Below are 16,372 nucleotides of genomic sequence, written 5' to 3'. Positions count from 1 at the left end.
CCGTTTGACTAACTCAAGCACACTCTTACGATTGATAGATTTTTTCAAGTTTTGCAATTCCTGGTGTATTTTTTCACCTGATTAATCACATGGTTTTGATGGCGTGTTGGAATTCGTGCTCGACTCCAAATAGGCAAAAGCAAAGATACTGTGTTCTTGACAGCTACTTTTCAAATCAAAACCTTTTTTACAATGAAAATCAAACAAAACTTGAAGCACTTCTCCCCTCGATGGTAATTTTACAGCGCTGAAATGATCTGAACTGCTACCTATCAGCCAAATTTTATCTTTAGACCTTGGCACAGCCATTGTACAACCGCAAACTGTTAGTAAACTGAAATAAATGCAACAGCACAACATACTTGACAGTGTAATTTTTGTAGTTTTACGAGGTGTTGCAATTGTGACGTAACAATGCTTTATTTGTTCTGTGAAGTAACGTAGCCTAGAAGTACCGGTAATTGCTTTATATTCCGCTGCTAGATTATAGGCTAAACAACCTAAACTTTAGCTTCCTTGCGCAAGTAGTAAATGTCGACGGATTTCAACAAAAATTTGCCAAAAGGATTTTTTTACTGAAAGGAAATGAACACCACCCTGTACATTAATATTAACAATGGTTAGAATTTTGCGTATTACGCTAAAAACACCCTATTGTGCATGTGTACAAAGCGTGAAGAAAATTGCGCGCTTAGTTTCTTTGATTGCTCATGCGAGCGAGTGACGTAGAGTTGCATGCGCCGTGCGCGCACAACGCGTGCACAATGGTTTTGAAAGTGCGGAACTGCGGATGGTGTCAGTGCAAAGAAAAAGTGCAAACCACACTTTTTTTCAGTTCACTGTCTCAAGCTGACAGCTTGCACAAGACTTATGTATATCTTTAAAACCGAATCTTATTACCCGGTTTTATTGCCGTTTTGGATTCGGATAGTTTAGGATCCGAATCCTTCTGGATTCGATATTCTGAATTGCCCATCCCTACTTCTGACTCACATTCATTAAATTTTCTGTAGCATAGTCGGAGGTGAAGTTTGAAACAAACTGCCGTTGGGCCAAAGCCACCCCGAAAACGCCATTTTTATACACTATTATACAATTTGGCATTTATCTGACATATAAGGATTTGTGGAAACAAAAAAAGTATATACATCTCATCACAACATCCCAATAACCCACATTAAATGAAAAAAAAATAATTAGAAAACTATATTTGACATACTTTGGCAGAGAAGTTTGAGAATGTTTTTTTGTTAAAAGTTTGGCATTCTTTAACCTACCCAACATAATATCATAAAAAGTTTCCTATATTAGTTGTATTCATAACACTGATTCCTGAAATTGAAAATACAGATTGTTATCTTTCATTTGACACCAAAACTGAGCATAAAAATGAACATGTCAGAAAATTACACCATTTCATATAATTTTATAAATTTTGGGCCAAAGTCACCCTCAAGGGCCAAAGCCACCCCGGTTTACGGTACCTAGGGCATCGCAGGTATGGCTCGAGCCATGGGTGCCACATTGATATAGGGGCGCAAAAATTGGTTGGTATAAATTAAAATTTGTGACTTAGCCTACATTGTCTTCAAAATCTAATTTGCGGCCAATACAACACAAAGATCAAAAAAGAGTCTCTCTTTTACTGTAGCCATTGTTAAACAATGGAATTGTGACGTTGCAAAAGCAACATTGTGCCTCTCCTGGCTCATTTTGAGTTCAGTCAGCAACAATTGGAAGTTTAGTAAAGTCGTTAAGCAGCGATTAATTGAAGCTTAGAAATAGTACCAGAACTTACTTATTCATTTTTACAAGAATTTATAACTTTGTAAAATCAAAACATTGTGCAACCTTGACAAATGAACACTTGGAAGAATTAATTCGCACAGCATTAACAACTTATCGTCCAAATTTTCAGAGATTAATGAGTCAAGTACAAAACTCATATAGATAAACAATCATTGTGTTTTTACTGCTGTTATGTTATATCAACTGATTTTGCGGCTCGCTGGTGTTTATGGTTTATCCACGAGCGGCTCTTTCTTTGAACAACTTTGCCCACCCCTGATTTAAATCATTGATTTAAATCATGATTTAAATCAAACAATAAAAATCAAAAAAATCAATTAAAAAAATCAAATAATTTTTTATTTGCTAAAATAAAAATAAATACATCAACAAATGTTTCACTGCTTCTCTGTAATACAAAAGTTATATTTAAATACTTAAGGCTATAGGCTATGCATGTTTTGAAAGGCAACTTCGTTTACTTGGCAGTTCACAAACAGTGTTGTTCACTAAACATAGTTTTTGAGCAAGTTTTTTCCACTTTTGGTCTGGTTTAATCAGAAGTTCGAAATCGATTGGGCACTGCAAAAGCTGGCGAGCTTGTACTTATGTACAAACTTCTCAATGCAAAATAAACTGCAATTTTGTGTCATCTGAACTTTTATTGTTTTGGTATGATACGTCGGTAACATAATTATATTACACAGTTAAACTTTCTTTGCAAAAAGTCTGGTTGTAGGCTATGCATCAGTTGAGCAAAAAAGCAAAGTAATGTGTGCTCAAACGTAAGAAAAGATTTTAGTGTAGTGAGATGACAGTCTGAGACATACCTCAATCTCGATATGCACATTATGATTTAGTATAAAACAACATATCACACCTACTTAAAAATATGTGCCATAACCTGACGCGACAATTTATCGAAAGACAATTTATCGGACGACAGTTCATTGAACGACAGTTTATCGAAAGACAGTTCACAGGGATATCTAGAGAAGGGGATATGAAGGCTCGCAGCGATTGCCTTATTCTCATGACACTACCAGGGCGGTAGTTTGTAGTGCTTTAAACATGTGGTTCTTTTTAAAATCGTAGAAAGTTTTTTAGTGCAGCTGGTACAATGAGCTACAGAAGACAGTTAGCAAATGTTACGTAGAGCATATTCGAAGAATACTTGTTTACAAAGACAGTTGAAAAGTTACCAGTAAGCTGTTTTTTTTAACAAAGCCTTTGCAGTAGGCTAGATGTAAATCAAGTAAATGGGTAGTTGAATTATCAAGCCACCATGAGCATGCTGTGAATATCCAGGTCTAATGCTAATAGCGCAATGCAAGATATCATAACAAGATTTATTAAACTACTATCGGTGCCAATTGTTATTTTAAGATAAACACAGATTATTTACGTAAACAAAAGCCCTTCTATTGTCAGACGTAATAAAAGCCTTCGTATAAAAGCCTTCGTAATAAAAGTTCATCGAACGACAATTCATCGAAATGACAGTTCATTGAAACGACTGTTTATCGAAACGACAGTTTATCGAACGACGAAGCACATATGCAATGGAATACTCAGGGGTTAGGGGATAATGGTTAGGGGCTAGGGGTAACTGGTAAGGGTTAGGTTTTCGATTAACTGTCATTCGATAAATTGTCATTCGATAAACTGTTGTTCGATTAACTGTCGTTTTGATAAACTGTAGTTCAATTAATTGTCGTTTAATAAACTGTCGTTCGATAAACTGTCGTAGTACCGTGCAATAGACACTAGACAGGCTAGCCTACAATATGATAATAAAAATGATTAAACACTTGCAAAGCAAAGCCTTTCAATCAATCAAGGGGTTAAAAATAATTCTGCTATCTTACTAAAATGATCTCTTCCCCCAAGTAGACTCGACGCTTTTTTATATAAAAAAAATCTGATTTAAATCAAAAAAATCCGATTTTTTTAAAAAAATCATGATTTTTTCCAACCCTGCTAGTCCAGTTGTAACAAGCCTTCAGCTGTAAAGAATGAATTGCATAAATTCATCAAGCAATCAAGTTCGTTATCAATTACCTGCCAGGTCATGGAGCAGAATAGGTTGAAAGTGATGATTTCTAATTGAAGTATTTTGTTAAATGCACTGCTGAATTGAATATTCTTCTGTTCTTCAGGTTTGTTCCAGTTTTACAATATTTTTATTTGAAACTAGGATGAATGCTGGTGCAATTCTACCTTTAAATAGTGTAAATTTTCACTAAAAAAGTGTTGTGTATTTTTCATGAACATTAATGATTCTAGTGCATTAAAAGTTATTAAAAGAGCTTACATTGATAGGTGTTATTACATGTTTGTTAAGCATGTTTTTACAATATTATTTTGATGAAAATGGAAAACGTGTTTACACTTTGAAAAGTGAAACACCCACAGGAACACCAACTCAGTCTGCACATCCTGCCAGGTTTTCACCAGATGACAAGTACTCTCGTCAAAGAATAATTTGCAAAAGGCGATTTGGGTTATTGCTCACTCAACAATCTCCAATGGTAATGTGAAGTGACCCTTACACTCCGAAGACTTTGACAAACTTTGGTTGTTTTATTACAAACTCATGGAACAAGTTGAATTTACCGATTTAGATATTGTGCATGTGATTCTTAAATTTGTATCTGAATCATCATTTACCAGTAGTTTGTCTGAAGCTAGCTGTACAAAGAAATTCAATTGTTTATTGAAAGTATTTGCAAACAAATTTGAAAATGTAACAAAAAAACTTTTAAGCGATCCGTCTTGTTGGAAATATTGTAGAGTTGTGTTATTTTATGTAAATTTGTTTCAAAAAGTCTCAACAATTCTTGTTCAAGAAGGAGGTTCACACTTATTGGATTTGAAACCTTCCTTTGATATCATCTTTTCTAAAAGAATTTTCCAGTATCTTTACACCTTATCAACAACACACGAAAAAATTATGAGATATTCTGCTCAAGGTACCATTGCACATTTAACATTTGAGGCTAGTAATTTCAAAAATGTCACATATTTTGAATGTGCAGTCAAACTTCTTTTTGTTACAATTGACCAGTCTGTTCTAGAAAACAAGTCATGGCATTGGAAAATTGACATCATCACTGCTTTGTTAAAACAGTTCAAAAAAGATTTGCCTGAGCTTGTTTTGACTGAAATAACAAATTTCATCAACAAACATTCACAAACTATTCACAATGATGTCATAGAAGGAAGATTTTTTTCCAACTTGAGCTTTCATCAAGAAATTATACCCATGATTGCAAATTCCCATGAACTCCTCATCACAATTTATAGAAATTTCTCCCTGCTTCTAGAAAACTTTCATTTACATCTTCGTACACCATTACATCGCAAATTGTACATCAAGATATTGGGAACTTTAAACTGCTATCCTCCACGATTAGAACATTCCATGATTTGTGTTGATTCTGCCAAGTTATATTGTGAAACGATATGTTCATCTGCTATATTGCTCAAGGGATTGTTTGAATGTCAACCTCAATTTGTTGGCTTTGGAGGTCGGAATGCTCAACAGTCGATTGCTTGTGATGCAAAAGTTTTCATTGGATTTAGCAACATTGAAAGAATGCTGGTTTTGAACAGTGCTTTAAATGCTATTTGCGTTTTGGTTCACTCCACTGTCACACAGTTTGCTGTGCAACCTGCAGAATTGCTTCTGAAAGACCTAATCAATGCTACTGTTGTAATGCCAACTGACTTGAGTCTTGCAGAAAAGATCATTGACATGTATATTGAACAAGATGATGCCATGATTGAAATGCTCTTACTCCATCTAACCATATGCATTTCTTCAAAATTGTAAGTTGTTGTTGCAGGTTGTAATTTTGGTAGCTTGTTGCATGATGAAATTCTGCATGTGAGCTGTTTTTAGTGTGTCCCATTACAAAAACATGTGACTTGTTCAATGTTCATCCACCAGTTGGATGCACAGTGAAATGCAACATGCAATGCTAATTTCTAGTTACTATGCTTCTTGTTTACTATTGTTACTGAACCACTTCATGCTGGAATTTTTTTAAAAGCCCCAAACAGTAGGAGAAAACAGGGCATATTCTTTGGAGTGATATATCATACATACAAGTTGTTTCAAGCATGCTCAGTTGTTGATTCCATAGGCGCCTAAGCCGTGGGGGCGTGGGGGCCTGGCCCCCACGCATATTTCTGCGTGGGGGCAACTTTTTATGCCGTATTGAATTGATACATAAAACAATAGATGAGCGGGAAAACATTTTTTAAGTGCAAACCGCAACAGCTTCGTAATAAATAATCACCAAAGCGAGTAGCGATGCTAGTGCTACAATCTCACATAGCAAAAATCTACCATTTCGCGTCGATTCAATGTCATCACATGTTGAATGCACCCAAAAACAACATAATTTACTATGGAGACGCAGCGTGCGTTTAGCTTTATGCGCTTGCAAACAGACTCTTATCTCGATCACCGGCGACGAGTCCAGGGCGGGTGGGCCGCGCCCGCCGGACATTTCAGGAATTAAAAAAAAATTTAATGCAATTTTAAGTCCCAAAATTTCTGTAACCATCTGCCACCTTCTAATACTAGCCTACTTACCTTATTCGCAGGGTTTTGTCGCCATAATATGTAGGCCCTACTAGACCTACTAATTAAGCGATTAGTTTGCGTCAATTATTGCCATTGTTACATTTATGCAACGTTAAACAACGTTGATTCGCCGTTAAGCGAGCAAAAGTGTCCAGCCGCGCCGTTCGTCTCCACTCTGCCACTCGTAGCCCAGTGCTATAAATCAAATAAATTGCGCAAACCTGTGAGGATTGAGGATCTTCATTAGCGGTACAAGTCTGACCGCAATTTCCACTGCTTTTACATCGTTTTAACATCGCCAGATGTTAAATCGGTGTGAAAACTGTAGCATTGTTCTTCAAAGGAGTAATTTTCTCTCAAACCACGTTATCAATTACCTCTGATGCCAAAATGCTCTATTTTGTCATCTCAATCATCACAGTTGCGTCTGTTACGTCACTGATATTAAACTCGCAAGTTTCTTCCGCAACCCGCACATACCAACCTTTTCGTTTCTTTTGCAACACGAAAACCGTGTTTTACAGCGAATTGAAAGCAGGTCAGTAATAAGTTGCTATATTGTAGTGAAGAGGGAGCAATGTCAAGTCGAAAACTAAATCAAACGTCTCTTCGTAACTATTTTTCAAGGGCTATTGGCCCAGAAAACCAGCCAGCGGTACCAAATGACGCTCCAGATGATAGTCCTAATGATGTGCAAGTGGTAACAGCTGCACAGGTAGAAGCATTAGTGGTTGACAGCCCATCGGATGTTGTTGTGGAAGAATTAGACACTCCCGGTCCTTCCAGTGGTGCTGAAATGAGTTTTGGTGTTCGTGATGGAAGAAGATATCAACGTGATTGGGAAAAATATCACTATTGGTTGAAATACATACCCCATCCATTGATGACTGTGGTCCGGTGTTCAGTTTGCTTATAGGCCGCCGAGCTAATCGATTGTGCTCTTCTTCCAAACAGCTGCTCACAGAGGGCCAACAAAAGGTTTGGCTTAACACTTTGCTCCTCAAAGGGAGGCCAGATTTGGCCCCCCCCTCAAACTTCCTTTAATTATTTGAAGCACAGTAACGCCATGCACTTGGTTTTTCTTGACTTTTCCTAAAATTGCCAGGCGGATCTGATGATATTAAATTTGATGCTAAAAGTTGTGTAGTTTTCTTGTAAATTCAAGATTTTAGTGAATTTTTGCTATTTCTAGCTAACTTCCAGCAAAACGTGAAATGGATTACATTGCGATAACAAGCCATAAGCTCATAATTGCTTCGTGCATTGATATGCGCGAGCAGAGAGAAGCATCCTCTTGCTTTCCTTTGTTTGGTTTGACCTCAATAATACAAAGCGCGTTATTTCTTATGCTACAAAGAAAAGCCAGTGATCGCAAAGCTGTTAATTAGAAACAATAATAGCAAACGTTTTTTGCGTTATCAGCTCTACAAAGAAGAATAGCAATCCACGATCAAGATAGTAGGCTATGGAGGCCACAAACTATTCAAAACAGTTGTTTCAAGCAGATAATATTCATTGACGAATAAAAAACGTTACAATAAGAAATCTTCTCTTGGGTAAAGACACGAAAACCTGGTTTCGAAATAAACGTTCTATGGAAATGCTCTCATTGACAAAACTTGCAATTGAGGAAATGTATCACTGCAAATGCTTTTTGGAGAAGCCGGAGAAATAGCGTTTTTGCAAACAGTAATTGTGAGATACACTCAAAATTGTGAGATAGAGGCTCCATTTACACGTATAGCAGCTAACTCGATGGCGTCCCTTCCCTGCTTTATGTCGCCTACTTGTTGTTATGTCCTGTATTTTTGTTTCACAGTGCACTGTGTTTTGTTCCAAAGAGCGCAAAATAAAGATGATAATGCCTCATCTACATTACAAAATATTTTGTAATGTACAAACAAAATGTACAATGTACATAATGTACATTACAAAATATTTTGTAATGTAGACGAGGCATAAAGTTAGGCGTCACATAAGACAAACAACAAATCAGCTTTCTTCTTCATTGATTCAACATCTGAATACGTTGCCCCAATGTATAAGAGGCCGGCTATTGTGAAGACCCGCCATTTATAAACGATCCGATTATACCAAAAGTGGGACAAACTAGTGAATCAAAGAATGAATAAACAATGCTGAGAAAACTAAATCTAAATGACGAACAATACCGATGTCTTCATTTATCTTGGAAAAATGCTGCCTAAACTTATCAACAAAAAATACCGTAAATAACGGCAAGGATCCCGAAAGCAGAATTTGCTCGACTTTGGCATGAATTTAGTCAGACATCTACAGTAATAATTCTACACATACAATAACAGGCTCTCAACGGCTGTAAGATACATAATAATCAACCTGGTTCTGGACGATTTGTGTAACAGTTTAGTGAAAGACACTACTTGAAATGATGCACCACACAAAAGATTTTCAATGAAGACTGAGTCTAAAAACCGATGTGGATTGTGCTGCACAATAACTTCAAGTTTAGGACAGAAGAGGCAGAAAATATCACGATAAAAATAAAGACCTTGTGGGAAATTTTCGAGAATCATAACACGATGCAAATACCATAAACGCGTAGTTTGCATGCTGCTCTAAGCTGGCCGGCAACCACAAAGGTATACAACACAGGCAATTTATAATTCGATAACAGCGCAATAAACATTATAAATACGTAAACCGACAATTTTCTTTTACAAACGTTTTACGTCTAATAGTAAATTTTCCCCCAACAATTTTTTGTGAAGCGCTTGCAAACCACGGTTTTGTAAAATAATTCATCATTATTATTTTTTACTTCTCGGATATTGTAAAACGTCATCAGCAAAATCACAAAAAATTTTTCATTACTTCAATGTAGTAGGCCTCAGAATTTTTTATAGAATTGTAGCCACGTTGTTTCAACAAAGAAGCCATTTTTTGGCAATATAAAGTTATAGAAAATAATTTGCAATCATGCAAATGGTTGGAAAGAATCTAGGAAGTCTTCTCACAATCTGGCACAAAGTGATTATGTTTATTGTATCTCTGTAAAATGTTTTACGACAAACTTTGAAGCTTCGTTATAATCATTTTTATCTTTGAAGTCAAAAGTTAATTTTTTTTTGGCCAGAAACATAATCACTGCCTTGCTGATGTTGTCGCCTTTACGCGTATTTTTTGTGCTTCAAACAATAAGGACCCAGTTAGCAATCCAGTCTATTTTCATTGATTCAACATTTGTAAACGTTAAATTTATGTAGATTTGCTGACTGTGGGTTATTTCACATTTCCTTTGTTTACGCATGTTCCTCAATTCGCTGTTGCATTGTTTCGACGCTGGAGGACTAAAAATGTATTTTCAAATTGATTGACGCAATCTTCAATAAAAGTGGGCTTCGAACTTAGCTTTGTTGATGTAAATGCTGTATTTTTTGTGGATGTAATTTATGAGTCATGTTTATAAACACCCGTAAGCGAAATGACTTATGATGGAGCCTGCATGATATTTGTGATGCGACTTGACACAAATCCACAATTTCAAAAGCACCTAATTTGAACTTAGAAATTTCAGATAATTTCAACAACTTGTTCAATTGTCTTCTCTCTACTAAAAATATTCATACTACAAACTCAATTGTAGACCTAAAATACACAAACGAAGATGTAAACAGCTATTCAAGCAGGCTAAGGTGTTACTTATGAGAAATTTGGTTCCATAAAACTAGAAGCTAGCCATGAGTTTCGGAATGCATTAGTTTAGGACAAAAATGTAAGACAACAAACGCAGTTTTTTTTTTTTTTTCAAATTCGTGTAACAATATTATTCTGATTGTAACTATTTTAGAATCAGTGAGTAGCTTACAATAAGATTTGCTCGCAAATCTTTACCAATGCAATGATTCGGCACACCGCACACACACTTCGTGCAGTCGATTGAGCTCTTTGTTATTCAGAACTTTGCATGAAATCGGATTAGCATGGTAATTAAATAGCGGCAAGATAAATCAAAATTGTCGTTTTTGGGTACCTTTGCAAAAATTGAAATATCAAGTTTAACATATAAAATTTTAAAATAATGACTTTTCAAACTTATAGACAAACGATTTGTTTTCACACTAGTGCAACTTCTGTTGAAATATCACCAGCGGATAACACGTAACAGCCGATTGAATTTGATCCAAAAACGGCCCCCCCTTGAGCAGTTAACTTCCAAAAAAACGTTGAAAAGCAAAGGGTTAAGGGATATTGCAATTGGAAAAAGGGAAAAGATAGATTTAAAAATCATGAAAAGAGCGTTTGTCATTTAGAGAGCGTAGCCTCTAAACTGCAACATAACGAAACCGAACGAATTTCTTCTTTGGTGGACCATAAAACCGCTAAAAATTTAAAGAAAAATAGAATAGCTTTGGAAAGCATTTTTGATGCGCTTATATTTTTAAGTAGACAGGGGTTGGCTATACGAGGTCATGCGGAAAACAATTCAAACATCGTTCAAGCCATGAACCTTCTTGGGTGTTATAATTCCGATGTAAATGCGTGGATGACAGAGAGAAGAGGCAAGTGGCTTGGGCATGATATTCAGAATGAAATACTCGAGATGCTAGCGCATGACATCGTTCGTAAAATTGTGAATAAGGTAAATGATTCTACATGCTTCAGTATTATGGCTGACGAAACTACAGACATTTCCAGGAAAGAACAAATATCGTTGTGCGTGCGTTATGTAGATTCGCTATTCATGAGTGCTGCATAGGTCTGATTGAAACTGATAAAACAGACGCAGAAACCCTCTTCAACGCATTGAATTCTAGCGCCATTGCCGCTGGATTAAATATGTCCTTTTGTAGGGGGCAAGGCTATGATGGTGCCGCCAATATGAGCGGGCGTATCAGTGGAGTGCAGCGTCGATTTAGAGATGTTTACCCGGCCATGCTGCATATTTACTGCGCTGGACATCAGTTGAATTTAATCGTTATGGATACTTTTCAGTCATCTCAGGAAGGAACAAATGCATTGGCAGTACTGCAATCTGTTGTAACTTTCATAACGCAGTCCCCGAAGCGTTTGGCTAATTTCAATAAATACAAATTACGTGCCGATGATGCTCCCACACCTTCTCTTCGCCCGCTTTGTCCAACAAGATGGGTTATGCGTTATTCGGCTATTGAAGCTTTCTTAGCTAATTACGCCAACATATTAGATTGGCTTTTACAAATGAGCCAGGACGAGGCCATGCAACAATCTTCAAGAAGTCGTGCTGCGTGTCTTTTGCGCTCTATGGAATCGTTCAGCACCTTTTACATGCTGAAGGTTATGCAACGTGTGCTTTCGTTTGTTCACCCTGTGCACGTAGAAGTGCAAGGCCGAAACGTCACCGTGGGAAAATTCAAGCGAATGCTTGAACACCTTCTAGATGTGCTCACAAGCAACGTATCCGAAGAAAAATCATCAGCATTCTATGACGCTTGTGAAAGCAAAGCAAATGAAATCGGTGTGGAGTTTCCAAGTGCGCCACGTAATTGTGGTCGACGAAGTGGCAGTGTGGGCAGAGAAACCGATACCGGTAGTGAAAGTGTAAAAATATACTTTGTTAACCTGTTTAATTCAACTTTGGGAAGGGCATCTAGATCTCTGCTCGAGCGCCATGAAAGTCAGGATTTAAGCATGGTATCGCATTTGGAAACTGTTTTGTTGTGTAAAGATCCCAACAGCTCTGATTTTGAAAAATCGCTTAAGGAGCTTGACAATATCTATAGCTCGCAAGTAGATATTCAAAAATTGAAGCATGAAGTCGAGCAATTTTTGGATCTAGAAAAATCGAAAAAATTAACCACGGAAACAATTGAAGATATCCAACAATTTTTTGCAGAAGATGACACCAGAAGTGTAATTTTGAAAAATTTTGCTGCTCTGTTGAAAGTTTACCTGACATTGCCTTGCACAACCTGCGAAGCCGAGCGCTCATTTAGCACGTTGCGCCGTGTTAAGACGTATCTGAGATCAACAACGTCGCAAAAGCGCTTAAATCACTTGCTTATTCTTAACGTCTACAAGGAAGATGTGGATCTACTAAACAAGCCGGCTATTATTGATTCATGGATTAATCGTCATCAAGTTCGACAAAATACTTTTGCGAAATCGGAGTTAATGAACGATTAACCACAAAGTCAAACTAACACAAATGGTAGGGTTTTGCCCTGCATATCTGACTGATTTACCGTGCATGTCTGTCTGTTTGAAACCAGTAACGCATTTCCACGTTTCACTGAATACTGAAAATTTGTGAGCGGTTACTTTCCACGTTAAATTACGTAAAAACTTCCAACAATAAACATAAATTCGAAGCAATGAAATCCAACAGAAAAAATGCGATTGAAGGCAAGAAAAAATAGAACACAATATTTTATTTTAAAGATTGGCCAATTGATTGCCAAAATATTGTGTTCTATTTTTTCTTGCCTTCAATCGCATTTTTTCTGTTGGTCTTTACAGCTTCGAATTTATGCTTATTGTTGGAAGTTTTTATGTAATTTAACGTGGAAAGTAACCGCTCACACATCATTGGCCAATCTTTAAAATATTGTGTGTTTTATTTTTTCTTGCCTTTAATTGCACTGCAGTATATAACCTTGTGAAATTTTATTTTATATGTCATTCGCTCTGAGAATGCGCATTGTCATGGTGCGCGAAACGTCAGTGAAGCAATAAACCGTCTTGTTTATTGTTGCTTTTACTTTCAATTTCATCAGATGAACGTTGCAACTAGTGCTCAATGTTTTATGTACGCCATCACAAATTGTGTGAACTTTACCAAGTCGTAATTCTCCGGATGCCAGCAACTTTTAAATTTATTCAACGTGACGTGCTGTTGAATTGATGTAAAAATGATTTTGCTTTGAACAGAACTATTTTCAACCGTATGATCATTGATCATGTTAGCATTTTCTTTCCATTTTCAAAGCATTTTCGTTCCATTTACAGTATACCTTTTAGTAGGCTAAACCTTTTCGTCTCTTGTTTCATGTTAATAAATATAGTTCGCTGCTAAACTTTATGTTGTGCTTAGCTTGAAGAATCGCATTCCATCAACCGCTAGCCAACGCATGGCATGCGAAGTGGTCTAGTTTGTTTATAATAATTAACGGTAGGTCGAACGTAGCGATAACTCCGAGTGTGGCAATAAAAGCAATCCTAGTGTGACGACACAATTACGTCATCCATCTGCGTGACATTTTGCTGAATTTACGTTGCTGCAGATGAAACACGCTTTCGCCCCCACGACCAAAAAAATAGTTAGGCGCCTATGGTTGATTCAGTTGTTCAAATGTTCAGTTGATTAAATCTTCTACTGTGAGAATCCATAAAAATATAATGCAACTATCTTTAAAACAAATGCGATCGTGTTCTTGAAGTGTCCACGTCACAATTAAAAGTTGAATACTCTTTGTTCTTTGAATATAGCTTCCACTACTATAATGGTGATAGATGAGAGATAAATTTCAATTTGCCATATTTTAGACTAAATTTTGAATCTTATATCAACTGAACTAAGTAGTCTTAAAACTGTGTCGGTTACTTCGTGGCTGTTGTAAAGAGTATGCATGAAAAACTACGATTTTAATGATAACAATTTTCTAGATTAACAATAAAGGGGATGTAATGGAAAAACCACTAATTTTTTTATCGACTTGTTCAACATTGGCTGCCAAGCAGAGTACACTTAATATAAAAATATATTGTTAACAGGTCTGGATCCATCTTTCTGCTGTCACCACATGCCCTCTTTGTTGAGCTGCTGCGCCATGTTTCTTTCGACAGTTCGGTTCTTTTGGATTGGCTAACTTCCAACGAAACACAGTTTTTATTGTATCTTCTTAAATATTTGAAATACCTTGCAATCAATTTCAGTGCGTTTCGCATGCGTTGTGATTCTTTAGCTAACTCTACCCAATCATTTTCATTTGTTATGTCAACAATGAATCGTTTGAGAGTTTCAATTGAAAGATTATGCTCCAGAGATTTGTTTCCCTTTCCAGTAAAACCACTTTTAAAGGTCATTCTTTCTGTTGAAGCTTTAGCGAAGCAGACTGATAATGAAGTGCTCGCTTCTCCAGAATGCCATCAACAACTGCAATAAGTTGCTCCATAGAAGATTTACTCAAATTTTCTATGTTATTGATCAACCAAATAGTCTTTTTGCAACCAAAGTATCAACGGCTGTCCCAAAATGCGTAATCATTTCCCAAGTTATCGTTGCACAAATCTGTGATCACGTTCGACCCTTATCACTGAGATTGAAAGTATCAAATGTCGGGTATCTACTTTTTTATCTAATGATAGCAACGCAGCAATAAATCATTTTCGTTTCGTCTGTTATTTAAAACTACGTACAAATACAAAAACTGAAGTCCCAAAATAACTTACTGACTGGGAGAATGTAGGGCCTGTAACTGTAGTAAGGTAGTTGCTAGAATGGAGATAACTTAGTTCCTACAACCATTATCGGCCAACAATAGTTTTGCTTTGAAAGAATGGTCTGTAACGGTCTATGGCAGAGATGACCAAAACCGAGGCTCCAGCGACCGTAAACAAAAGGACTGAGTGATAACGATAAACGCACTCAGGGCAACATTGTAACTTAAAAAAAAATTTTGATTTAGATTGTTTGCTAGCAGAGTAGGCAACATAAGTATTGTTCTGCAGGATCGGAAGGTAGTTGTAGCAAACTCTTCGATTGTGTGGTAGCCTACTTTCTCTCCAGACGGAGTTGACACTTATTTCAGTAGGCTAAATGCCCTAGCTAAATGTCTTGCGATCCTTCACTTTACGAACCCCGCTCTTTTTCAGCTAGGATTCAATATACAAATTGACTGAAAATCTTTATCTTCAAAGTGAGAGACCTTTAGCTTGGTAGTTTCGCAATTTTGAAAGGGTTTTAAACTACTGACGTGAGCCCGTCCACAGAAATTGACAGAAAAGTTTTCGCTTGTTGTTTGTAGGATAATTATTCCGTCCACTTACTGGGTGCCGCGAAATCGAAAGAAATTCTTTATTGTTGCTCAAGCGCACACCCCGAGAGTCGAACTAGCGCTGCTTGATCTTGCTGTTGTGACCTTGGCGTGGATACAGGCCCGGATTTAGGGGGGGGCAGAGGGGGCAGTTGCCCCGGGCCCCCCGACTTTTGAAGGGCCCCCCTATGTGGAAAAAATGTGATTTTGTGTTATTTTTTTCCTTTTGGCCTTTAAAGTTTCTGCAAAATGCTGTGCAGTACTGGACTGATGCTACTGTAGACGTAGAGACGGTCTTTGCACGGGGGCCCCCCGATCTAAAAGTGCCCCGGGCCCCCCATCAGCTAAATCCGGCCCTGCGTGGATATCATAACCCTGCAGAAAGGCTATGGCTGTACATTTCGTGTCTCAATTCGTCGCTAATAAGCTAATAAACGTAACTCCAAAAATGCCATTTTAGAGAAAATTGAATTTAAAAGTTCACGTTGTCTTTTCTGTAGGCTGCATTGTATGATCTTTCTAAAAGTTCTCTAACGGAAAACGTAACAACTAAACATTGTTTTTAACATGGAGTTTTGTTGTTAAAAAACGATAATTATTTTGTTGCAAAAATTGAACGTTAGAAAAAATGAATATGGACATAGGCTACGATTGTTTAACAAAAAAAAAATGTTGAAATGTAGTTACAGTAGGCTAATACAGCAAAAGTGTTGTACCGGTATGCGAAATAGAAAGAAATAGCCTATAACTAAGCTTCAAACATCAACATGCAGAAACGATTGAAAGAAAAGTAGCAGACATTTCCAGACAATCAGTACGGTACTGTATTTAAAATTCTTAAGTACTTTCAGAGCAGAGTAGGCTATCGTCTCATTTTATTTGTTGCAAAACAATCGTAACTCCTATTTACGATAGTTCAACAAAATGTAAATATGGACTTAGGCTACTATACTAGCCTATAAAGTAGATGGAGTTGCGATGCTTTAACAAAATAAAC

The 16,372-nt window shown here is 36.9% G+C and overlaps 1 protein-coding gene across 1 annotated transcript; it reads left to right on the top strand.

The window, feature by feature from the left end:
* Positions 1-4,329: 4,329 nt before the first annotated feature.
* Positions 4,330-14,780, top strand: LOC145772166 (uncharacterized). Its single transcript, XM_082584014.1, has 2 exons — positions 4,330-5,619; positions 14,114-14,780. The coding sequence occupies exons 1-2, from the start codon at positions 4,385-4,387 to the stop codon at positions 14,502-14,504; spliced, it is 1,626 nt and encodes a 541-aa protein (XP_082440140.1). The 5' UTR covers positions 4,330-4,384; the 3' UTR covers positions 14,505-14,780.
* Positions 14,781-16,372: the final 1,592 nt, after the last annotated feature.

The sequence above is a fragment of the Aplidium turbinatum genome, chromosome 6 (genome assembly GCF_918807975.1).
Source record: "Aplidium turbinatum chromosome 6, kaAplTurb1.1, whole genome shotgun sequence".
In the NCBI taxonomy this organism is placed as follows: Eukaryota; Metazoa; Chordata; class Ascidiacea; order Aplousobranchia; family Polyclinidae; genus Aplidium; species Aplidium turbinatum.
The sequence above is the reverse complement of the archived record's forward strand: the minus strand, read 5'-3'. Positions and strand labels throughout refer to the sequence as shown.